The sequence below is a fragment of the Ictidomys tridecemlineatus genome, chromosome 6 (assembly GCF_052094955.1).
Source record: "Ictidomys tridecemlineatus isolate mIctTri1 chromosome 6, mIctTri1.hap1, whole genome shotgun sequence".
Classification (NCBI taxonomy): domain Eukaryota; kingdom Metazoa; phylum Chordata; class Mammalia; order Rodentia; family Sciuridae; genus Ictidomys; species Ictidomys tridecemlineatus.
The window spans coordinates 170,518,235-170,545,845 of record NC_135482.1 but is presented as its reverse complement, the minus strand read 5'-3'; the positions used below and the strand labels follow the sequence as shown (position 1 = coordinate 170,545,845).

At 29.9% G+C, this 27,611-nt stretch overlaps 1 protein-coding gene across 4 annotated transcripts in view; it reads left to right on the top strand.

The window, feature by feature from the left end:
• Positions 1-27,611, top strand: part of Nbea (neurobeachin) — a 603,852-nt gene that overhangs the window by 135,207 nt on the left and 441,034 nt on the right. For all 4 annotated transcript variants that reach the window (XM_078016116.1, XM_021730370.3, XM_021730357.3 and 1 more), the window contains 6 exons: positions 8,632-8,784; positions 10,179-10,347; positions 16,546-16,625; positions 17,310-17,372; positions 17,460-17,557; positions 23,521-23,613. In XM_078016116.1, coding sequence (XP_077872242.1) covers positions 8,632-8,784; positions 10,179-10,347; positions 16,546-16,625; positions 17,310-17,372; positions 17,460-17,557; positions 23,521-23,613 — 656 coding nt within the window. The remainder of the gene's footprint in view (positions 1-8,631; positions 8,785-10,178; positions 10,348-16,545; positions 16,626-17,309; positions 17,373-17,459; positions 17,558-23,520; positions 23,614-27,611) is intronic.

Sequence of the window (27,611 nt, the reverse complement as noted above, 5' to 3'; positions counted from 1 at the left end):
AGTTTTTTGATGAATAGAAGTTCTTAATTTTAACAAAGCTCAAATTTTCAGTTTCTTCTGTGAGTAGCCCTTATATGATTAGCCCTTATATATCCCAAATCCATGAGTCTATTCTGTTTTCTCTGAATATTTTGTTTAGTCTTTTGTATTTAAATCTGTAGTCCCTCTGGAATTGAAACTTATATATGGCATGAAAAATAAAATCAGGGTTTTTCTTTTTTAATTTTCTTCCATATACAAATGATTCCCAGTTCATGTTGGTTTTGATTTAAATACTTAATTTTTTTTGACCATTGTAGTGTACCATAGCATTCAGTAGAAACTGAATTCAAGTTTAAAATTAGATCTTTTCCTATGCTAGTGATATGTGATAGGATCATCCCCTGATGCTGAGCAGTGGCAGCGAGCCACAGATTACAGTAAAAACATGATCGTGAGGTTAAACAAATAATACTTGACATTGTACTGTGTTGCTGAGTTATGATGATCAGTAGACTAGGCGTATTGAATGTATTTTCAATTTAAAATACTTTCAACTTATAATGGCTTTACTGGAATGTAACCCCAATGTAAGTTGATGAGCATCCACATGTATCTACCTGGTTCAACACCATTTATTAAAAAATAATTTTCTACTGCATAGCAATCTAGTCTTTGTCAGGTAACCATATGAGAATGGAATTGATTTATTTTCTATTTGAGGCAACATAATAGTGATATTAATAGTATATTGTTTTCTTTAATAGTGATATTGATAGTATATTGTTGTCTTTTTTAATAGTATATAATTCAACTATAGTTTTGTTCTTCAGGATTACCTTTGCTACCCTTAGTCTTTAAATTCCCACATATTTTCAATTTTCTGAAGAAAATGTTAGCATTTTAATTGTATTATATTGATATTATTATATTAAATATTTTATTTTATGTATATTTAGGTCCTCTTTTGTAATTTTCTACATAGAAAATTTGCTTTCAATGAATGTATTCTCATTAAACTAATATATTTGACATTTTTAAAATTTCAAATTTTTAATTTTTTACTGATATATAGAATGTAATTGATGTTTATATTGAGTTGTTATGCTATTATTGATACTCCTGTATTAATTTTAGTAGTTTATAGTTTTTTCAAGAAATTTTCTTTGTAGACAACAATATCATCTGAAGATGACAGTTTTATTTCTTCCTAATATTTATTTATTTTATTTTTTAACCTTGCTTTTTATTATGCTCTACTACACTGTTAAATAGAAGTTGTTATAGTAGGCATCTAAGTCTTATTCCTGATCTTTCAGGCAATGCTTTTAATAATTAGCCACTTAATATGGTGTTACCGATTACTTTGGAGATTTTTAAATCATATTAAAGGTGTGCATATAGTTTGGTAAAGAGTTTTCTTTTTTAAATGTTTTTTTTTTAAGTTATAATTGGGCACAATACCTTTATTTTATTTGTTTATTTTTATGTGGTGCTGAGGATCAAACCCAGCACCTTGCATGTGCTAGGCGAGCGTTCTACCGCTGAGCCAGCCCCCTAAGAATTTTCTTTATCATAAACATGTTGAATTTTATCAAATTCTTTTTCCTCATTATTTGAGATTTATTATGTTTGTACATTTTTCTTAAGTTAGTTGATTTCTAGATGTGAAGCTCCCAGTTACTTTTAATTCTACAACTATTCCAATCAGGTCTTCATTATTATATTATACTTCCCTTAATATGGCTTATGTCATTGTCATCATAGGATAATGTGGTTATTTCTTAGTTTTCATATTACTTGGCTTGTTAATAACATTTTGATTGAATGCTTTCTCCTTGAAATCTTTCCTTTATTGTGTTTTATGACATCTAGCTATCTTTCTCTTCTTCTGTTTACTTCCTTTCCCTCCTCTTATTCTCCCTAGTATCTTTTTCTCATGTTTCTAAAGACTGCCTTGTCTTGTTGTTTACTCTGGAAAACTTTCCTCTTTCTATGTATCTTTCCCTAATTGAGCTTATCCATTTTGTTGTTTCAGAATCCTGTAAAAAGTAATTGCTCTTAAAGTTGCTCCCATTTTCACTTCCACTTGGATGCCTAATAATCTTCAGAAATCTAGATTATGCACATATTTATTTTCATTTTTCTCTCCAATCTTTTCTGTCTTGTTTATCTTATTGAGAAGTAGTTCAGACCAAAAACATTCTTTTTGACTCTCCTTTTTTTCACACTAGATCCAAACTCTAAGCAAATTATGTTGTCTTACTGTCAAAATATATCTAGAATCAGTTGTTAATTCCTACTTTTTAATCTATTTCTTAATACATACATCCATTGATATCATCTTAGATCAAACCATCATTCTCTTTTATCATTTGTTATGCCCAGCTCATTTTTTATTTGTACTCAGACTAGTTCTTCTGAAGTGTTTCAAATTTTAATACTTCATTCTTCTCAGAATAAAATTTTAAGTCTTAGAACTCTGATATCAATCATATCTTACCACTCTTCTTTCTTGCTCTATTTCAGCCACATTTGATTTTAGCCATATTTGGCCATAAAAGGCTCTGTTTCCTTAAGCATGTGCCAATTTCAAGACTTTGGTTTTACTTTTCCCATTTCATTCATCACTTTGTGTGTGTTGGGGGTCGGGCAGCCGGGCAGATGTCCAAATAGCATGATTCTATGCTGCATTCAGGATTTTTGCTTATGACATTTCATCAGAGAAGTCTTTTCTGACCACTTTACATAAAATGACACCCCTTCCACAATCTTCACTGTCTCCCTACTCTACTGATTTTTACAATATTATTCTGACATGTTTTACATTTTTTCCACTTATTTGATGCTTCCTTCCACTTCCACTTTATGAAAGTGGGGGAAATGTTTATCTCACATTTTTATATTTTATTTTGTATAATCAGCATGTAGAATAGTGACTGTCTCCAATAACATTTGTTGAATTCAATAAATATTTTTTTTCTGGTTACCTACAAAGAATAGCTTTTTCATCTATCTTAGATGAACACTTAACACTGTTTTATTTTTAAACAATTAGTGGCCAGGAAGGTAGTATACTTTAACAGTTTCCATTTTTTAATTTCTTACCAATAACAAATCACTTAGCTTTTATCTTCTTGTCTTAGAAGGTTCAAATTAGGTATTTAAAGAAGGCAGTTTAATGAGAGGTCTTATTTAACACATTTATATTGTTTCATGAAAAAAATTTAAGGTGGTTTTGTTTAATTTTGCCAAAATTCAGACTTACAGAAATCTTAGAAGATCAACAAGATCCTTTTGGTTGTGGTTTAGAGAAAATGTGATTCAAAGTAACTTAAACATTAGGAAATATACTAACTGATGATACTGAAAAATGATTTATCAGAATATTGTCAGGAAGCTGATGGCCTGTTCAACATGGTTTATTGAGAAGAATTTAATGCAAGATTATCATAAAAAGTGTGGGCATTTTAAAGGAATCCTACAAGGTTGAAAAGGAGAGAAGTGAGAGTTTAGCAAATACAAAGAGAAAGGTATTATAGTTGTTGCACAAGGATATATGACTGGTGTGTGGTTTTCAATAAAGAATTGAAGTATATTGAACTGGATTACAGTACCCTAACTCCAGTTTCTTCCAGCTGATGTCTCCAACTGGTCAAACTCAAGGAAACCAATATTCAAGAGAACTTCCCAATCATAGAAAGGGCAGCTGTGATCTTTTGTAGTTACAGCTAAACCCTTATATCCGGGGGAGAAAAAAGAGAACTCTTTATTTCAATTTTAATCTTACTCAGATTCTTCCCTCTAATTTGATTCATAGCTTAGTTCTTGCCTACTTTTGAACCAACATTGGTTTTAAGGAAAATGCTAAATTTTGATGCTGGATGTCTGAGTTAATTATCCCCTCCAAACAACAACAACTGATTGATATGATTAGATTATTGGAGCTGATCCTTGAAGTCTTTGGGAGGTGCAAAATGGATATTGAGGATCAACTACTTTATGATATACCTCTACCAATTAAACTATTTATTTTCCCACAACATTATTTCATTATTTAATATATAATCACACACAGGACACACACACACACACACACACACACACACACACACACACACATGAGAGAGAGAGAGAGAGAGAGAGAGAGAGAGAGAGAGAGAGAATGGTTTTTGCAACAAAAACGAACATTTTTCGCAACCCATTACATTGTGGGCTGATGTAAATGTTGGGGAGATCTTTCCTTATTAAATAGAAGTTTCTCCTTGTAACATACATTGTTCCTATTTGGCTTAGTTAATTATGAAGTGGATACAATAATTTTTTAATTTCTCATTTTCCATTTCCAAATATGTTTAGTCATGTCTTATATAGTACTTCTTAAAATTATGTATCCTGTCTCCCTAATGTCATATGGCTGAAGAAGTTGCATTTTCTATGAGGTTCACATGTGCTCTTTTCTAAGATTTACAGATTTATGACTACAGGTTGTTCAAATATAAGTCTCTTTATAAAATAGCTTTACTTGAGGAAATGATGTAAATACAAAAATAGAAAAAATTTTTAAAGTATGAGCCAGGGTAAACATTTTTTTAAAAACAGTTGGATATCTTCTTTCATGCTTTCCTAATTGCTTTTGATTTTTTTCTTTTTAATTATTATTTATAATTTATTTTAAAAAATTTATTTATTTATTCTTATATGCATCACAACAGAGGAGTGCATTACATTCATAATTTTTTTGCATTGCAATTCTTAATATGCCTTTATACCATAATTTATCAAATCTCTGTTTGTATATAAGGTATATTGAAACCGAATTCACATCTTCATACATAAATTTTGTATAATGATGACCATCTCCTTCCACTATCCTTACTATTCCCATTCTCCCTCCCTTTTCCTCCCACCCCTATTCTCTATCTAGAGGTAATCTTTCTCTCTTGCTCTCCCTCTCAACCCCATTTTGAGTCACCCCCTTAAAACATTTGGCATTTGTTTGTTTTTGGAATTGGCAAACTTCACTTAGCATAATCTTCTTTAATGCCATCAAGTTCCCTGCAAATCCCATGATCTTATTTATTTTTTAGTGCTGAGTAATATTCCATTGATTTTTTTATCTATGCTATTTTTGAATTTGATATGAATTTAATTAAACATTCACTGAGAAATTAAGAAAGGTACTGAAAAGGTAAAAGTTGAATAAGATGGTGTCCTTTTTTTCTATTAGTAAAGAAAGATCTCTGATTTACTAATAGTAATACATGAAGAAGGAATATATACTACTTACAGGTAGAGGTGACATACTGTTGAAGAAAATATTTATTTTATACCTAAATAGATAAAATTTTAGAAAAATATTTCTTTAAGGTCAATTTTATAACTGAAAACAATATGATAGCATTAAATGGTATACAAAAACAGCCAATACTTGGACACAGCCACATCAGTGTTTATAGCAGCACAATTTATAATAGCTAAACTGTGGAACCAACCTAGCCCCTTTAGTAAATGAATGGATAAAGAAAATGTGGTATATATACACAATGGAATATTATTCAGCATTAAAAGAGAATAAAATCATGCCATTTTCAGGTAAATGTATGGAGCTGGAGAATATAATGCTAAGTGAAGTTAGCCAATCCCAAAAAAACAAATGCTGAATGGTTTCTCTGATTTAAGGATGCTGATTCATGATATGCTGCAGGGAGGGGGAGTGGGAGTGGGAGGATTAAATGAACTCTAGATAGGGAAAGGGGGAAAAGAGGAGGGAGGGGAAAGGAGGGAACATAAGGATAGGAAAGACAGTGGAATGTAATGGTCATCATTACCCTAAGTACATGTATGAAGACATGAAGGATGTGACTCTACTTTGTGTACAACCAGAGATGTGAAAAATTGTGCTCTATATGTGTAATATGAATTGTAATGCATTCTGTTGTCATATATACTAAATTAAAAATAAATAAATAAGTAAGCTTTTCACTGATGGACCACCTTAAAAAAAAAAAAAGAACTGTAGAAGGCCTCATATACCGTTTTTTGGCATACCTTTAACAACGTGGAATAAGTTCAAACAATAAATAAAGTAAGCTATTTAAAATTATAAATAGTGAAGGAACTGTCCAAAGTTTTAAATAATCATCCATCTCTTAATTTTATTCTTCTTGAATGAAATATTTTAGAGTTTAACATTCTACAGTTTTTCATTGAAGCTTCTTTAATATGAGGGCCTAATCTTTTACTTTTTTTGAAACTCAAAGGTTTGTTTTTGACCTTGGCTCTCACCTTAATAACTCATCTACTTAGTAGAATCTTCTCTGTCTCGCCTAAAATTTTTATATAAAGAACAAGCCACTGTAAAATTTCTAAAATCTACATAGATACTTTATCTTTCTGTGTTTTGGTTTTGATTTTCATGCTTTAATTGCACATATTAATGGTGTTTGTCAGTATGTTTTTCATTGTTAAAATCCAGCCTTCTCTTACTCACTGTCCTCTATCACCCTCTAGTAATCATTACTCTTCTACATTTAGGTCAATTTTCATCTTGTTTTCTCTCATGTGGAAACAATTGATATTTTTGTCAAACACAATTATTGATGTAAAATCACTGTTAGCTTTATCATAATTTAAACCAATTAAGTTCTGTTACCACCTTCTCAATGAAACCACTTATGTTTCAACAGATTTTTATCTGTTCCATGTTTTTTATCATGTTCTTATAGCATATAACATTTTATATATTTCCCTGTTAGTTTTATATATTGTGTGTCCCTGCTTTTCCCCCCTAGAATATAAATTCTGTGAAGCCAGGCTTTTTTTTTTCCCTTTGAGTTTTGTTACTTTTTCTTTCTACAGTGTCAAGGAGAGTAGCTGGCAAATAGTAAGTACTCATGTGTATTTTCAAAATGACTAAATGAAAAGTCTTGAAATCTACCTCTAGGATAAAAGAAATGGATGCAAAGCTGTTTATTATGAATTGAGGATATAGTGAGTGAGTGACTCAAACTGGTGTCTTGGCAATGAAATTCGCCCAAGAAAATACTATGTTTGGCTTAACAAAAAATTTTTAAGTTTTAAATTTTATTTCCTTTGGGAAATAAAAGCAGGAGTGGTCCTCATTACTCTTTATTTTCTCTTACCCTGATTTACACATTGTTGTTAACTATTTGTAATCATTTGAGTTTCTGGTCCCCTATATAGTATTTTGAAAATGCATGACATACTTAGGTCAGATTTATGGAGTTTTTTCTTGATATGAGCTTGAGAAATATAGGTAACTCATGGGTGGTAAAATTGGTAAGACAGTTTTAGTCCTTTGTATACCCTGATAATACTGTACTGATATTTTGATTTCAGTCAGTGGAGAATGGGGAGAAAGGAACAATGTGATGTGTATCTCAGAGTTTAGTGACGGGTGATTTTTTACTCTATGATGGTTGGATGGTTATACTACAGAAGAGTAAGAAAAGATTTGCGTACAAAGATATGATTTCAACGTCTGAATTTAAATTATTTGCTTTAGGAAGGACATTTTTTTCTATCTTAATATATTTGTCTGAAATTATGTCATGGGATAGTATTGTCCAGTTAAAATATATGCAGCTTAAAATATTTTAGTGAAAAGATCCAGTAAATTAAAAAAAATTTTAACCTAATATATGCAAAATATTATCATTTTAATGTACATTTAATAAAAATAAATAAGGCTTTCTTATTTTGATACTGAATATCAAAATCTACTGAATACATCCTTATAGCACATTTCAATTTGAATTAGCTACATTCTAAGTGCACAGTTGTCATGTAGAGCTAATGGCTACTGTATTTGACAGTGCAAATTTAAAGTTTGGTTTGACTTTTGGGAATGGGGTCTATCATTTATCTAAATACTCTCCATATTTGTGATGGCAACTGACAATTTCTTAAGGAAACACTCAGCGCAGGAGTAGTGTTATATGAAACTGTAGAAGCAAAAGTTATCATCCAAGGAGTATATTTCTAGAGAAAAAAAGAGGCAAATAATTAATATTTAGGCATAGGTCATTAAGGAATAAACTGAGGATCCTGAAAGCCAAATGAGGACAATGTATGCAGGAAAGGCAGAGGTTTTAATAAATTGTGAATAGATCAGAAGGGTTTATGTTAAAGCAAGATGTGTTGCATTTGTCAATGTGGAACTCATTTGTAAGTTTTGAAGGAAGGATTCAGTGGAATGGTGAGGCCAGTGTATTTTCCTTTTGGTTTGTAGCTAGTTTAAGTGAAAGCACTTCTTATTTCCAACGTCTTTTTCCAAACCCCATTATTATGATAATTATTTCACTCTTAATTTCTGTGTCTAAGATCTCTTGTTTGTAATTTTCTAAATTCAATTTATACCTTAGTTTTAGCTGGAGCGAACAGTGAGTTTATTTAACCTGATTTATTTACTGTAATTGTTCTAGAAAAGGCTTCAAATAATGAACCATCACTCAAAAATTCTAAAATACAACATTTTCTAATATAATTGCATTTTTAATAATAAAGAAAATATGTATTTAAACTGTTAGGGGTAGTTTCAAAAATTAATATAAACTTTTGCTTTATCAGCAATTACACAATTTGATATTTACAGATATTTTCAATAGAATTTCTGTTTTCTTCCCTTAGTCATCAAGGGTTCATATAACTAGAGCTGTCTTGGAACAATTTTTATCCTTTGCAAAATACCTTGATGGTTTATCTCATGGAGCACCTTTGCTGAAGCAGCTTTGTGATCACATTTTATTCAACCCAGCCATCTGGATACACACACCTGCAAAGGTATGAATTTTATTCTCATTCAAAAGTAAATTTAGTGTTATAAATTATACTTACTGGATTTAAAGTATCTAGTTTAAACCATTTTGAATTTTGGATTTACTTTATAGCCAAGGCAGTTGTGTTAGTACAGAGATGTAAATTTTAAATATGTAAATACTAAAATAGATGAAAGTATAGTTAAACATTAAGCTTGGTGAAACACTATTCTGATGTTATTAGATGTGATTCATCCTTTCCAAGGAAGAAGATTTGATACACTGATAATTGTAAGGCTAGGAGAATAAAACAGATATCTAATTGTATCATTAACATTATGATCATTTTGCCTGGGAAATTGCTTTCATTTTGAATGTAGAATTTATATCATAGCCATTAAATAACATCTTTAATGAAAAATATACATAAAATAAATATTTTTCTAGAAATTAGCACAATTTTCATTATTTTGAATACCTGAATTTAGTCTTGTTATATCTTAATGGAAATCAATAATGACGGATATTTTAACTTTGATTCTTTTACAATTTTAAAATCTCCCATATACCTGGTTACATAATGTTTAAGTTCAGATTTTTATTACAGTTCATCTTTATTCGTTTGTCTAAACCCACATCTGAAGTTTCTTCACTCTTTTTTTTTTTTTTTTTTGAGAGATTGAACCCAGGGATTAAATTCAGGGGCATTCAACCACTGAGCCACATCTCCAGCCCTATTTTGTATTTTATTAGAGACATGGTCTCACTGAGTTGCTTAGTGCCTTGCTTTTTACTGAGGCTGGCTTTGAACTCACTATCCTCCTGTCTCAGCCTCCTGAGATGCTATTCTCTCTTTGTAACAAGGTGTTTTACCTGCTGTCTGTATGCTCAGAGGGTCAAATTTCAAAAGTCAGCTATATTGTATGGAAATTGGAACAAAATTTGAACTTCATGAATTTTTAGAATTTATGATAACAATATATATTTTTCAGAGTTACTATAGCTGATTGACATTCATTCTATTCCTTTGAAGATTTGTATAAACTAAGAGTTGCTGAATTGTACTTTTTATAAGGGTGTTGGTCTAATTCACTTTTAAAATAATTTTGATTTTCCTGTCACCATTTCTTTTAATTAAATGTTCGAAGCATTTAAAATTAATTTGTCAATACCTAATTACCTTTTTTAGTTATATTATTAGGTAATGTACATTGCCTTTATATAAACAAGTTTTATTAGAATGTTGGTTTTTATCATTTTCTTCTAAAAATTTAACACTGTTTAAGAAAAAGTTAATTTTATACTCACAATAAGTGATTTTTATTTGGCTTTTGCGAGTTTGTATATGAATTAAAACAGAATTTATCTTATAAGCACTTGAGCCATTTTAAATTTAATGGTCTTATTATACTGTATTAGGTTCAACTTTCCCTATATACTTATTTGTCTGCTGAATTTATTGGAACTGCTACCATCTACACCACCATACGCAGAGTAGGAACAGTATTACAGCTAATGCACACATTAAAATATTACTACTGGGTTATTAATCCTGCTGACAGTAGTGGAATTACACCAAAAGGATTGGGTAAGTACACCCCTACGACTGTGTTTACACAGGATATATTGTTATATATCCTGAGTACTACCATATTGAACAGATGTACATGACTATAAAATTATCACTAAACTATTTTCTTTCTAATGCAGTAGACTGGTATATTGAGAATTGTTTATGGTTAAGAAGAATTTTATTGCCTTTTAGTAGTAAACTACTTTGGAATGAAGTTAATTAAAAATAAGCTATAGTCTTCATTTTAACTTACATGTTTTTTTTAAATTTTTGTTCCAATATTAAAAACCAGTAAACATACATACAGGTTATGATCAGTGTGTTCTAGTATGTTTGCTTTCAGCCTTTCAGATTGTTAACCTTTTTTTGTGCTTTTTCAAATTTACACTTTGTTCTAAGTGTAATAGAGACTAATTCTTCACAGTGTTTTTTTAATGTTTAAAAATTACAGTCAGCTTTTCTAACTATACAAAAAATATACAACTATAGAAAATAAAATAATATTAGAGGAAAAGATTTATTCATGACCCAAGCCACAGGAATGAATATTACAAGGTTGTGAAGTTTTCTTCCTCCGTTTCTCTTTGCATAAATATGTTTTACCTTTTTGACATAATTGAGAGTATTTTCCTATTTTTGTCATTTTTTTCTCAAGTCCTTATATTTACATTGTTTCTTAAGTCTGTTATATAGAGTAATTCACTCCTTTGTATATACTTGTTTACCTCTATCTTTGATTTGTTTAAAATTACTGATAATAAATATTTTTAGTTATTTTCAGAAATGTCTTAATCGTTTATAATGTAGTAATATGACATTGTGTGATAGAAGGCTTTCCTTAACATGCTCCCAATAACATTGTTATAAAATTATATAACAGTTTTATATCAGTTTTTTAGATAAGGGAAATAACATACTATCTTAATATTTAATGTAAGTTTTTTAATTTATGAGTTAGGCTTTCAAAATTGTTTTTCACACTTGGACCTACTTTGTCCTTTATAGCTTTCTTTTTTCATTGTTTTTAAGTTGATAATGCTCAAAATTTATTGCTTACCATTTGTTAGATTCTCTGCTTAGAATTCTACATGTTAATTTGTTTTATAATTTGTAATGTAATTATATGTACATATTCAGATATATAAATAAAATTATATCTAACTGTGTTAATGTCATTTCATTTTACAGGTTAGGAAACTGAAAGCATTGAAAGTTGAATCATATGTGTTTAACTCAGAGCCATTGTTCCAAAACTTTATAGTATATTTTTACTACAAATTACATTCATACATGTTAATTTCTGCTTAAACTATTAATTTCTAATTACAAAAAATTTGCAAGAGTTATACAAAGAGTTCTCAGATCTCTCATCAGATTTTCCAATATTTTAAATTTTACCTCATGGGCTATATTATTCTCCATTTTCTCTTTTAATGAAACACTCATGTGCATACATACTTTTTTTCTGTTTCACTTAAGATTAAATTGTATACATGATGCCTCCTTGTCACTAAAAAAATTATCAGTGAATTTCTTAAAAGGTAAAGGTATTCTGTTAAATAATGATTGGGTACCCATTAAAATAGGAAAATAGAATTAGTATGATATACTCCAAAGACCCCATACAGATTTTGTCAATAATCTCAATATTTTTCTCAGGAAAAAAATCAGTGTGGAATAGTTCCTTTAGTATTTCCATGACTTTGGCATTTTTGAAGAGTACAGACACGTTATTTAGAATGCTTCTCCGGTTGGATTTGTTTGATATTTGTTTGTGATGATTCAGGTGTTTCATTCTTTTCAAGGAGTAACACAGAACTAATTTCTTTTCTGTCTCATTGTATTATATCAAAATGGATGTCTTGGCTACCAGTGATGTTAACTTAGAATATTTGACTAGGATGAGTTTTCAGTGTGAAATTATTGTTTTTGCCTCTGTAACTTATAGATATTTAATGGAGAAATACATTTAGACTAAGACATTTTTTTTGGTTTACATATTACTATAGGGAAAACTTGTTTTTATCCTTTTATTTAAATTTTTTTTGTATCAGTCTAATCTCAGGCATTTCCATTTTATTCAATGTGTTATATCAACACTTGGCATGGATTTTGCAAAAAAATAGCAATTAGGTTTATGTTTTCATAAAATGACTCTGTTACAAGTAGTCAGCACTACCATTTCATTGCAGAGATAACCACTTATGTAAACTAATGGGTATGATTTGTTCCAGTGAGACTTACAAAAACATGAGGCATGATAAATTTGGCCCTTAATTTTTAGTTTGTCAGTCCTCTGTTTTATATATAAGCTCAAATTCTCAGATTTGGCCACTCAGTCCCTTCACATGGAGTTTTGGGTCTTTATGATAAATATCCATAATTGTGTAGTGCTTTTTTTTATTTTCTGGCACGAGATGTTCTGGGTTCATATGATACTTTCCTTGTCCCAGTCCTGGAATCACAATTATTTTTCCGAAGAACCTTGGTTTGTGGTATGTATTTTAGAAACCAAGGTCTTATGTTAGGTGTATATTTTGCTCCTTGAATGTCATTGATTCTTGATATTCTTAGTGGACAGATCTAGGAAATATGTTTATATCTATGTATAGAATATTTAGACACATAGACACACATAGACACACACACACAAACACACACACACACACACACACACACACACGTCCCTATTAGAAATGTCAGTCCACACCAATGCATTAAATTCTAGTCTAAAACCGTGATGACTCAATCTAGCATCAAACTTTATTTTGAACTTTCTTGTTCAATAATGAGAAGTCTAGGTCCCCTTATCTTTAACACACACACACACACACACACACACACACACACACACACACATATATATTTTCTTATTCTATTCTGTTAAAACAATGTTTTATCATATATTATCATATTCTTAGTTTTAGCATTTTCATAACTGTCCTCATTGCCTCCTCAGTCCCAATTGTTTCTTTGACACTGATAGTCCTACTTTTTCTTCTTGGTCCCACTATCACTGATGGTATTGCCAGATTTAGTTATCGTTTTGGCTTTGTCAAATATAGTGGGAGTCTCCTTGGCCTTTGCTGCCTCTTCAGGGTCCCAGCCCCTGATGCATCACTAGCTCCAACTGTCTCAAGAAGAGGGAAGGGAGAGAACCAATAAATATATTTTAATGAAGAGTGACAGTTGCCCGGTCCCGTGATGCATTCTGGTAATCCCAGCAACTCCCGAGGCTGAGGCAGTAGGATTGTTAGTTCAAAGCCAGGTCAGCTATTTAGGGAGGCTCTGTTGCTAAATAAAAAATAAAAAGGGGTAGAGATGTAAATCAGTGGTTAAGTGCCCCTGAGTTAAATCCTTGGGGTGGGGGGAGTTAAAAAAAAAAAGAGTTGACAAAAAAGTACAAAAGCATTTCTTTTTCTTTATAATTTGTTCTTTAATAACAGTTGTTCTGCAGTTAATTTTATTATTTGACAGACTGTGAAGTTCTGTTTTGTAATATATAGTTTTCTAAATGATAGCTTTTTTCAGTGGCATGTTGAACTAAAATATTTTCCTTTATGAGCACAGAAGAAAATTTGTATTACATTAAATTTTCATATAAATGTTATTCACGTATAGGCAATTGGCTAGAGAAATAGGATCATTTTGCTTTGATATGACTTAACATTTTTGCCTCAGAATTTATTTTTTATAGCTCACTATAAAAACTTATATATTAAAAATATCATATAGTAGTACGTGTTTGTGGTAGCAAGTGAAATAACAGTTTATCAGTGTGAATTTTTTTTCCATTTTTTTCTGTTCATATACTCATGAATGTATACCTAAGTGTTTCAAATTATAGGTGTTTCAGAAATTTACTTTGAAGAGGTCATAGACATATATTCTTACCTATACATAACATTTATAAATTAGATATTTTAATATGAATATATAAAAATAATATTATTTTTATAAATACATATTTTGTATATATTTGTGTAATATATGTGGGTATGTATATATGAACAGGTTTATGATATCTTTAAAAATGTATATTTTATATATATGAATATATGTGTGCACACATAAATTCATATATGTAAAGCATATGAACATTATTTACACACATGCACATGTATTCATATATATATATATATATATATATATATATATATGAAATAAACCTGAAGCTTAAGAATTCTATACTAAGAGAATTTATGTCTCCATCTATGGTCTCCCTTTTCCATTGCCTGGCATACTAGATATAGCCGCATTCTGTATTTTATGTTTATTACTCCTTTTCTCTACTTGAGCATTTAACTGTTTTTTTCTTTATTGTGCTTCATTTAAGTCTTTTACTAAGTGTATATATATTCCTAAACAACTTACTACGTAGGATATAGAATATAAAATATAGAATAGCAAGTTGTTATTCCTAAACAACTTATTATTCTATATTTGGTATATATGGTATAATTTGTGATTTGTTTTTTAATTTCATATTTGCTAGAGTAACCTATTTGCATGAATTTGATTCATGACAAATGTATAGCAAACACATAAATATATATTTCTCCGCAATTTGCTATTTGCATTCTGAAATAAAAGCCAAGAATAATTTTATCTAACATTTACTGAGTGCTTACCATTAAAACTCTCAACACTCTGTTCTTATTCCTTTACATATTTTGACATGTTTACTCCTCACAAAATATTCTATGATGTAAGCAATATTATTATCATTATTCCAACAGTAAAAAAAAATACACCTGAGCACAGAAATACTATAAAACTTGTCGAGTTTTACTAAGTGGTAGGAAAAATAAAAGTAAGTTAATTATTGCTAAGAAAATAGCTGTCTCTACAGGGAGAGGGATGAACAATGTAATCAGGAAGATGATGTGACACAGAGCTGAGCCCAGGAGTAGGGTGAGAGACTGGGCAATCTGATATCATATCACAGATAATAATGAAATATTCAGGAATTTTAAAAAACTATTGTTAAGCAGTTGGTAGCTTGGACTTAAAAATCAGTCATGGTGGGAGTATTTATAAAACAGAAATCACAAATATGAATATGCTATAAATCAGCATTTCCATCCCTGCAACTCTGTATGCAGTTCCCATACCAGTACAACAATGGTTGGTGTGTTTCCCTATCAGGCTACTGTTAGTGTTCAGTTTCCAACCTCAATAGTTGTTATATAGTTGTTTTATAATAATTCATTAAGTTGTGCATTTATACTTTATGCGCACTATATTTTATGAGACTTTTTTGAAAACAGTATACTAATAACTGATAAGAAGGGAAAGGTACTTAGTGTACTCTTGGTAGGAGTAGGGCAAAAAATGTGGAGAGTATTCTGAGAAATGGAGATGTGTCTTAGTAATAGGTGGAATGTATTGTTAGGGTGGTGATTTGCTTGCAGTTTAATAATATGCATGCAAATATTTGTTGGGTAGATAAGAAGATGGTATAAATTATAAATGCAGGGATTATAATTTAAATACTTAAAAAGCAGCTATATAAATCTTGGTTGCTTCAAGAAAGACAATATTTTAAGGGTTTTCATGAGCCTTGCTATTTTTCTTAAAAGTATAATTTAACTATTGTATGTTATGCATGTTATCACTTCATATTCTTAATTTTTTGGAAATAAAATTTATAATTATTTAAAAATTTTGGCAATATGTTGGAACTGATAATGTATGCTTTAACTTTTTACCTTCATTTTCGTCTATTGATTCCACATTTATCAGATGCTTATTGTACTTTTTATTGTATATATGTACATGGAGGAAAAAAGCTACAAAACAAATAATCATGATGAAGTAGAATACTGTACTTTTTCTGTGGGGTGAAAATGGAGAGTCTATAAATGGAAAAAAGTTCAATTGAGGATGGAATAAATATTGGGAAATGTAGTAAGCTAATAAAAAGTATAAATGTAAATATTTGGTTATTATGCGGTTATCCATGGATAGTAATGTATTAAGTTTTTTAAAAAACCTTTCTTCCCATTCTGACATTTAGTGAATAATTTGTATTTGCCAAAAACATGAAAGTTAATTTTTAGACACTCTGGTATTATGGAAATTGATTAGCATTAATACTAATATTATAATTTTAATAAGTATAATTATTAATGAATTCCATACTATTCCAACATAATTGCATTAAGCATAGTTAATATTGTGGAATTGTTTTCTTTCTTTTTCTTATTCTAGATGGTCCCCGGCCATCACAAAAAGAAATTATATCACTTCGGGCATTTATGCTGCTTTTTCTGAAACAGCTTATATTAAAGGTAAAATAATTTTACATAATTCAGAATGATAGTATATTGTATGGAAGGGAACTTTTGGCATATTTTAAAATGATTATCATTAACTTAATAGTGTCTATGAATTGCTTTCAGAGTTTTGAAATTTTGTGTTAACTTTTGTTTAATAACTTCGTTAAATGCTCTGAGAAGCTTCTTATTAAGGAATGTGTCAGAAATGGGCAAGGGTCAGATGAGTTGTAACTGAGTATAAATATATCATTCTGGAAAACTGTCTTTGTTTCAGGTTAAGAAACCTTGCAAAAAAATTGTGTATTTTATTACAGTATGAGTTTTTAAACGTTAATTTGAAGAGAAAGGGAAAATAAAAGCAAAATCATAACAGTATACAAAAGTTGATAAAATAAACTGTTGTATTTGTACTTTTTTAAGGAAGTAGTCATCACAGATACTGAATACAGTTGGTGATATCCTAACTGTTGATAGTGTCAAGTAATTTGATAGCTTTTTAAAAATAGATATGATTTTCCAAATATTTACTTATGTAACTTGAAATATGTCTATGAATTTTGAAGTATTTGGTGATTTTAATTAAAATATCACTGCTTATAAGGTTTTACTTTCTTATAAAATAGTCATTTTTATGCCTTTCTTTAAAGTTATTATTTTAGATTTAAATTAAGTATTGTAATATTTTTTAAAAATTAGGACCGAGGGGTCAAGGAAGATGAACTTCAGAGTATATTAAATTACCTTCTCACAATGCATGAGGTAGGACATATTATTGGTCTTTTAATCATTTTGTTCAGAGCTTTAGAGAAGAATTTTAACTAAATATTTATGATTCTTATTATGCAGGATGAAAATATTCATGATGTGTTACAGTTACTAGTGGCTTTAATGTCAGAACACCCAGCTTCAATGATACCAGCATTTGATCAAAGAAATGGAATAAGGTATGATTATAATAGTATTCTTCTTACAATTTAATGCAGCACTGCTGTGCATCCTAGATGCTATTGTATAAACATTTGAATAAATGCAGCAAAATCTTACACATAAGAAAGGAATAAATGGAAAAAACAGCTATCCATCCTCGAATACCCAAGTAAAATTATGAAGTTTATAGAAGATGGTCTCAGACATTAAGTAGATTAATTATTATTGCTTTAGAAACAACATTTCAAATAATTGGAAGAGCAGTTTTTTTTTTCCAAGTACAATAAAGAGCATGGTATATTTCAGCAAAGAGATGCAAGAGAATTTTATGGCATTAGGCCCGAGAGGGCAGATACCAAAGGCTTATATTATGGTAATCACTTTAGGCTTTTTAATTTTTTCATGTTGATGATGAAAATTGAAAAATTTTGAATGGGGAAATGATGTGCTTTGCCAGTTTTTTTTAGATTTATAATCAGCAGTTATGAAATATGAGTTGAAGGACAAGAGTGATGTAGCAAGATTAGCAGATATTATTTATTCATTAGTATTAGAAATGATGAATTGAGTCAGTAGCAGTGCAGTGAGAATGGACTTGAAAGTTAGATTGGAATGTGAAGCCCAAACCAAAAGATTCTGAAAGTTTAGTTATGGTGAATCTAACATAACTGGGTAGGTAGGGGAAGCATTATCTTGAGTAATAATCTCATGAACTAGAATCTGTAGTTCATTCCTGTAGGGAAATTCTCTTTTTATTTTCTGGAATTTGAGTTAGTGGGAAGAATAGGAAATATGGATTGTACCATATGTATCTCAATAAATTTTTACAAAAGAGTTTAGAAATGACATATCAGTAACTCCCAAGGCATTTTTTTTGTGTGTGTGTTTCTTGTTTTTGGCCAGTTTTATTTGCATATAACAACTTTTTAGACTTGAAGACTTTCTCTTTCTTTTTTTTTTAAACTTGAAAACTCTTTTTTTCCTTTAATATGAGACACCTGTTCCCCCCCTTTTTTGACAACAATGTAGTGTTTTATTTTTGTTCTCAATTATAGTACATATTTGTTCTTGTTGTCATACAGAAGTAGTCTCTCTAAAATTCGATTTTATAACATCTAGTTTTTTCTCTGAAGTGACTTTTAGTATCTAATTTCAGCTGGCTATGTGCTGACTATTTCCCTTGGTTTCTGCCACAGGCTTAATGAAAATGCTCACCAATCCATCTCCCAGGATGGATTGCCATTTACCTCTTAGGGCCTTCATAGAATTTAATGAGATGATTGTACCAGTGCTCTTTGAAGACTTGGAGTTTTAGAAGAGTTCTCCAAAAGTCTCAAAAGATTTGTACTATGATTTGTTCATGAAAAATTTATTTTTATAATTTTCAGTAAATGTTGAGGGCATCAGATGTTCAAATGAATGAACCCAAATATTGGAAACACTTACTGATATAACAAAATAGAAAGTATAGGGTCAGATGACTACTAAATCAGAATATATGAAAGATGTAAATATCTGAAAAACAAGTTGCCACCACCACTTACAATATATTATGAAATCCGAAATGGAAATGAAACATGAATGTTGATAACAAGTCAATACTGATGTATTATTTTTGATAGATATTAACTTTCATTATAATAATACTATGTAATCAATCATATTTTACAAATACATTAATGAGAGAAAATTACCTTTAGTTCACAGTACAGTTTCATCAGCATCTTTTTGTATTTTATTTGATTCTTTGGCTAATATTTATTTGTATTTTTATTGGCATATTATAATGTATTATTTGGCTATACATATTTTCTGTATTTTTATTGGCATATTACAGTTGTACATAATGTAGTTGTTGCTACATATTTGTACATACACAAAATATAACAACATAATTCAGTCATTCCCCACTATTTTTCCTTTCCTGTCTACCTCCCTCCTTTGCTCCCTTTCCTGTATTCTACTGCTTCCCCTTCAGAATTCATGAGACTCCCTTCCATCACAACCAGATTTCTATTCTTTTTCCTCTGTAACTTGCACATATGAGATAAAATATACAATCCTTGACTTTATTATTGAATAAAACTCAATTTTCTATGTATACCATATTTTCTTTATCTTCATCTATGGACAATGGATGAATCCATTCATCTATTGACTAGGCTACTTTCATGATTTGGCTATTTGTGACTTGTGCTGCGTTAAAAATGGGTATGCATGTATCGCTATAGTAGGATGACTTTAATTCTTTAGGATAAATACTGAGGAGTGATAAGTGAGTTAAATGGTGGTTCCATTTGTAGTCTTTTCAGGAACCTCCATATTGATTCCAATAGTGGTTGTACTAATTTACAGTTCCACCAACAGTGTGAAAGTGTTTCTTTTTCTTCACATCCTCTCCAGCAGTTATTAATGTTTGTATTTTTTCCTCCTTTTTGGTGGTACCAGTAATTGAACTCAGAGGGAGTTAACTACTGAACCACATCCCCAGCCCTTTTTTATATTTAAAGATAGGATCTTGTTAAGTTGTTTAGGACCTTGCAAAGTTGCTGAGGCTGGCTTTGAACTCGAAATCCTCCTGCATTAGCCTCCTGAGCCACTGGGATTATAGATGTGTGCCACTGCACCAGCTTGTTTATATTCTTAATGGCTCCCATTCTACTGAATTCATAACGTGAGTTTGGATGTGTTCTATCCTTTTCTGTTCCATGCAGTGATTTGAGTAACATTGGCATTAGTTCTTCTAGAAAGGTTTAATATTCAACTGAGAATCCATCTGGTCCTGGGCTTTTCTTTGTTGCAAGGCTTTTTATTAATTTTTCTAGCTCATTGCTAGTTATTGGTACATTTAGGTTTTCTGTGTCCTCTTGATTCCATTTTGGCATGTCACATGTGTTTAGAATAGTTTCCGTTCTTCTAGATTTTCTAATTTATTGAAGTATAATTTTTTAAAATAGTCCCCGATTATTCTCTGTATTTCTGTGATATCTGTGGTGATTTTTCCTTTTTTATATCTAATTTGGTCTTTTGGATTTCCATTTGGTTAATTTGGCTAAGGGCTCATCAATCTTGTTTATCTTTTCACAGAACTGACCTTTTATTCTATTTGTTTTGTTTGTTTGTTCTCAATTTTATTGATTTCATCTTTGATCTTCATTATTTCCTTCCACTGGTTTTAGAATTGGTTCTTGTTTTTTAAGGGTCTTGAGATGCTCCATTAAGTTATTAATGATTTTTTGGATTTTTCTTATGTAGGTAATCATAGCTATAAACTTTCCTTCTCCCTTCATGGTGTGTCTCTGAAGTTTTGGTATGTTTTGCCTGTATTCTCTTTTGATTCTAAGAATTTTAAAATTTCTACCCTAATTTCTTCTATCACTCATTCATCATTCAAAAGTGCAGTGTTCATTCTCTATGTTTATATGTAGTTCCTATAGGCATTTTTTTTGTTGATTTCTAATTTAATTCCATTATGAGCAGATAAGGTGCAAGGAATTTTATACACACACACACACACACACACACACACACACACACAATGTGTCCTAAAACATGATCTGTTTGGGAAATGGTTCCATTACCATTAAGAAAAAAGTGTATTTGACTGTTGTTTGATGAAATATTTTGTAGATGCCTGTTAAGGCCATTTGATGTATATTTTTCAGTTCCAAAGTGTCTTCACTGAGTTTATGTCTGGATGACCTAACTGTTGGTTAGAAAGTTGTATTGAAATCACCTAGTATTATTGTACTGGGGTCTAATTGAGTATTTAATTCAAGTAGTGTCTGTTTTTTATAATTAAGTACACCAATATGTGGGGGATCAATATTTATTATTATCATATCATCTGGTGGGGTTTTACCTTTACCAATGTGAAGTGACCTTCTTTGTCTCTTATGATTAATTTTGGCTTGAGTTTTCTTTGTTAGATAGGAAATTTGCTACCACTGCATGTTTTGGGGTTGCTTTTGCAAGTTATATCAATTTCCATTCTTTTACTTTCAGCATGTGGCTCTCTTTGCCTGGAAGGTGAGTCTCTTGCAAACGACAGATAGTTAGGTCTTATTTTCTATTCCATTCTTCATGTCTTTCTTTTAATTGGATATTTGAGACCATTTACATTTATTGTTTTTATAGAGAGATGTTTATTAATTTCTGTCATTTTAAATTTACTTATAATGTACATTTTGTCCCTGTTTCACATTTGTTTAACCACTCTTCAAATGATAGTTGTTCATTTGTGAGATCTTAGGTTTGCTTTATATTTCTTCTGGGTGAAATATATCTTTAAATATGTTCTCCTTAGGGCTTGCTTAGTAGACTTTAATTCTTTTAATTTCTGCTTATCTTTGAAGGTTTTTATTTCTTTGATTATCAATAGCTTTTGTAGATATATCAGTCTTGGGTGACAGTTATTTTCTTTCTGGACATGGAAAAAATCAGTCTAAGTCCTCTGGGCTTACAGAGTTTATGCTAAGAAATTGGAAGAAATTTTGAGGTCTTGCCTTTAAGAGTGACCTGATGTTTTTCTCTTCAAACTGTCCTTTTTCTCCATGTTAGCAATTTTAATTTTAAGGTGTTGTAGATTCTTATTTGCTCTTGACTATTTGGGATCTGAATAGCTCCTGTATCTGGATGTCCATCTTATTCTCAAGGTTTTGGAAATTTTATGTTATTATTTCCTCAAAGAGGTTATCCATTACATTAGCCTGCCTTTTACAACTTTCTTCAATTACAGTGATTTTTAAATTTTCACTCTTTTATGTTGTCCCAGAAGTCTTGTGTGTCCTGATTATGGTTTCTTATTTTCGTTAATACTCTCTACATGTTCACCGTTGGCCACTTAATCTTCCAGCTCTGAGATTCTTTCTTTAGGATGCTTTATTCTATTAGAGAGATTTTCAGTTGAGTATTTTGATTTATTATATCTTTAATTTTCACAGTTTTTGTTTGGTTCCTTTTCATTGTATTTATCTCCAGATTGAATTTCTCACTCATATTCTGTGCTGAATTCTGTAATTAATTCAATTGTCTTCTCTAGGAGTTCATTGATCATTTTTATAGTTATTATTTTGAATGCTTTTTTGACATTTCATCTATAATCTATGATGTAAAATATATAGTGCACTTCTGTTACCACTTGTGTTGTTGTTCAACCTGGACTACTCATCTCAGAATATACCATGACACTTTATTTTAAAAAAAGACACTGATGTAAAGCATACCCTAATTTTATAGTTGCTACTGCTACTCCTCAGAGAAACTTCTTAAATTTTAGAATTAATTGTAAATATAAATGATTTACCATTAGCCTTTCTTCATTATGTAAATATACTTTTTAATAAAAAAGGAATATAATTTCTAAAGCACAAATATGTTATAATGAATATGACTACATTTTTATATAGTATTAAAGTTTAGATAATGTGTTACTATAGGCTTTTTTCCTCCAAATATCAGGAAAATTGCTCAAATTATTTTCAGTAAAAATTGAATAATGTATAAAAATATCATTAGAGTTGAAACTAGTAATTACAAAGCTATCAGGAAATAATTTTCTTTTCTCTTTTGCTTATACGGCTACCTCATTCTTCCTTCTGTATGTTACCTCTCTAAACAAAAACAGAACATTGCTGTCCTAGTTTTTTTTAAATATCAGTTCCTAATTAGGAGCCAAACAAAACCTATGTATTGTTTATTAGTTTACATCTTAATTCTCAAAGTCAAATATTGGGGGAGGAGATAAAGCCCTAACTAAGCATGTCTTAAAATTGAAAAAATTTTTCAATGTCCTGGGAGGCAATACTTAGCAATAACCAATCACATTGTTTTTTGAGAATTTATTGTAGGATATTTAAATAAAAATTAATGAAATGTACTTCCTTTAAATTTTTCCAAACACTTGTAAAAATCCTGTAATATATTTTATGTGTTTTTAGTATTGGTAAGTGTATAAAATATAACGTATATACTTTTTTAGGGTGATCTACAAATTATTGGCTTCTAAAAGTGAAAGTATTTGGGTTCAAGCTCTGAAGGTTCTGGGATACTTTCTGAAGCATTTAGGTCACAAGTAAGTTGATTTTTTTCATAGTGAATTACAGAAATATCTATTGAAATTTGTTATGAGTTTTGTAACATGAAATTTGGCTAGAAAAATTCTAACATTGAAGAATCTTAACAAAATTTATAAAAGTATTTTGTAATTTCTTATTAATAATAGATTATGGAACAAGATAATACATTAAATAATATAGTTTATTTCTGCCTTTTTCTGGAATTGAAAATATTGTTCATTTTAAGAATAGAATAAAATATAAAATAAAACACATAGTGTGAATTCATTGAAAACTTTCTTAACACAGGGACTACCATGTTAGACTTAAATGTTGAGTCAGTGTTTTATTATTATTTGTTTATATTTTCTCTTATTTAACAGTGAGGTCTTTGATTATGTTTGTCACTTAAGAATCATATATTGCCTAATTTTTTCACCCAAATCCAGAATTTACTTTTCATGTATGTAATAACTACTATTTTAATGTTTGCAGTTCACAGTATATTGTGCAATACATGCTATTTCATGAACCTAGTTTTTGTGCAAGTGAACCTAAGAAAATAGTACTGTAACTTTAATATTGCCAGATGGGATTCTTCCTAGAATCTTACTGTTGCCAATTTTTTCTGTTGCTTATATTTGCAAAGAGTTTTTTCATAACATTGATGAGACTGTAGAAGATTAGGTACTCTAATAACATTTTGGAATATAGTTTTTTGTTTTGGTATCGAATCAGTAGCTAAGGGAGAATGGTGCTTTAAAGTATAGAGAATATTTCACACAAAGCCAGAATTGCAAAAAAGTATTACATACAAGTAAGGGTAGTATAAGTTTCCAAATAATAGGGTGCTGGCATATTTGATAGTATGGCATAAGGATTACTCTGGTAGCTTTGATTAAGTAAAAGAAATTGACTTGGATAAAATTAAAGGATTTTAGCCCTAGATCAAACTGAAGAATGCTCATTGAAAAATATAGAAGAAGGGTCGGAAGATGTAGCTCAGTGATAGAACACTTTCCTAGGCCTTGGGTTCAAACCTTGATGCCATCAAATACATCACTCAATCAGTCAAAAACTAAAAATAAAGAAGAAGATGAAAATCATAGATATTGTAAAATTAAAAACGATAAGCAGGCCATTTTCTGCATAAACATGGATGATTAAGATATCAACTTTCTCTTTTTCCTATAATATTCACAAATAATTCAGTAAAATGTAAATATAAAAGCCCTCACACAATTGTTTGAAAGATTGAAGGTAGATAAACTCCAGTATCTAGGCACTCTAAGCTATTACTGTTGACTGGTGAAAGCCACTAAATTTAGTGCAATTTGTCAAGAATTTAGAGAAAAGAAAATATGAAGAGAATGGTGAGAGTGTTCAGTGATAACAGATCTCACAAAAAGTGTCAGTGAATGTAGTTTCTGAAGTTTAAGGCTCACTTTAAGGTGCAACAGTAGACCCTTTTGAATGTTAGATACATTATGGTATGATAGCACAATCCTTCTTCTATCAAATTTGTTTCAGAAAAGCAGAAGATGTATAGCAAAGAATAATACATGAGCCATATTTGTAGGAAGCAGTCTGTTTCTGTGGCCATCAAGAAAGAAACAATTTTTAAATTGTGAAAGCAGAAACCTTACATACATACTTGGAAATCTTTTGCAAATGTCTTGGTTCAGGAAAATTAGATTATGTCAAAAGTACAAAAAAATGGCACACATTCAGTACATATGTATCAAATAGAAAACTTGGGGTAAGGAGAAAAAATAACTAAAATATGTAAGGAACACTCACCAGAAAGAAATATGTTAATGCACCATAAAATAATGTGATTTAAATTTTTGCTCAAGTTTAAAAAGTAAAAAAGTAAAAATTGCTTCTGATGAAGAATGGCTACCAACAAGAATTTCAAGAAGTTTAAGAAATGTTAACATAACATGGAAGTCTTGAATTATAAGCTAACAAAACTTTGGAAAAATTGTTGGAGGAAATAAAGTATCACACAAATAGAAATAAAATTGGAAGAAGCTCAAAGAAAAATATACTGTTTGACTAGCGTAGGAAGATAAAAATGAAAAAAAACAGTAATAATACATATAAAGGAAAAAATAATTTAGAAGTATGAAAGAGAAAATGGGGGAGGAAAATGAGTTCCAACATGGCATAAATGGAGTTTCCAAATTAAAAAAAGCAAAAAAATTAAAAATGAACAAGACAAATATTTACATGATAATTTAATGAACTCATAAGATTTTACTTTTACTTCGATTATTTAAAGACACACTGCAGCACTGGGGAAATTGACCTAAAATGATCAGCATGAAGGTGTATTATTTGACTTAAGTATAACAATTCTTTATATAATTCTATGGATATGGGGGTTGCTGATCCTGGCTGTAGGCTTCTGTAAAACAACCTACAATATAGCAAAATGTAGAGCAACAATTATAATATACTCAGATGAAGAAACTGAGACTGAGCTATCCTTTAAATTAAAAGGTGCTGGAAAATAACTGTTAATCAGACAAGAAATTGTTTCTGTGAATAATTATTAAGAAAATTGCCAGAGACAAAGGTCAGCCAGTTAGCAATGAGTGGAGAATACAGTTAAGGACTACTGATAAACACTGAATAAATATAACCAAAAATTGAGATGAAAATAAATGTTCAAATTAGTGTGACAGCAGATTTTTCATTTTTGGGGTCCTAATAATGTAGAAATAATACAGCTGTAATGAATTGGGAGAGGATGGAAGAAAGAAGTCAATTTACATCTAAGGAGTCATTTTGTTCTCATATGAGCTGAGAAGTTAAATATTAGAAATAGGGACCTAAAATTTGATAGTGAAGGGAGAGGAAAAAGTAAGAGTGAATATATTAACTTCATCATTGCCCCCAGTGAGGAATTTGACTTTCTTCTAATCAATGGAGGATTACCTTTCATTTTATAGTTACAAGAATAAGTATTTCAACCAAAATATAAACTTTCAAAATACTGAAGATCTGTGAATAAATTAAGAACATATAATGGAACTCTAAAAAAATATATAATAGAAGATAAAATATGGCATTTTAATATATCTAAAACCAGGCAAATCTATCATAAAAATAAATATAAAAATTTTAATCACCTGTTGTAAAACATCAATTTGTCATAGCAATAAGACCTTTACTTTTCAGTAAATTATAGTGTACCCATAAAATATTTTGGCATATTATACAATTCTAAAACAAAACCAATGAGATAACTCTCTATTATGTGGTATCACTATATTGCTAAATGATTTTAAAAAGTAAAGATAAATGTTTCAGATGCTATTTTTTTGCATTAGAAAGAGAATTAAGAACACAGTAACTTAAGAAAATATAGAATACATGAGAAACAAGAAATTAGTTAGATGACTTCTAATTAGACATTGGTGGAAACAAAGGTAGGTATGATTTATTTTACTTTTTAGTTAATATGTGTGTTGCCTATTGAGAAATTTCTTCAGTAATAATGTTGTTTTTAAAACTATAAACATTAAAAATATCAAGCATCTAATGAAATCTTGGAAGCATTTTCAGTATTGGTATTAATGGAGTTGGGTTTAATAAAATTAATGACTAATGAGTTAAAATAGTTCGGTTTTAGCATTCATAGAGCAAAAGGACTAATGCTAATATTCTGTACTTAAATAAACAAAGAATTAACTACAATTTATTCCTATCAATATATTTTAAAAAAACCTCAATCTATCAAAAATAACATGTAAAAGAAAGCATATATAGGTTGAGATTTAATAAACAGATGTAATTGGTTAATAAAATACAGGTGGGATGTTGACTTACCCACATATTTGCTCTGTGATCTTAGAAATATTTCTGAACCTTAGATTTTTATCTTTTTAAGGGAGTAAAACTCTGTAGTGCTTCCCTCATATAGTGATTAATCAAAGTGTATAACCTTGTGATAATTTGAACAGTTGACAAAAGGGATAATGAATACATTTATTTCTTCACTATGATT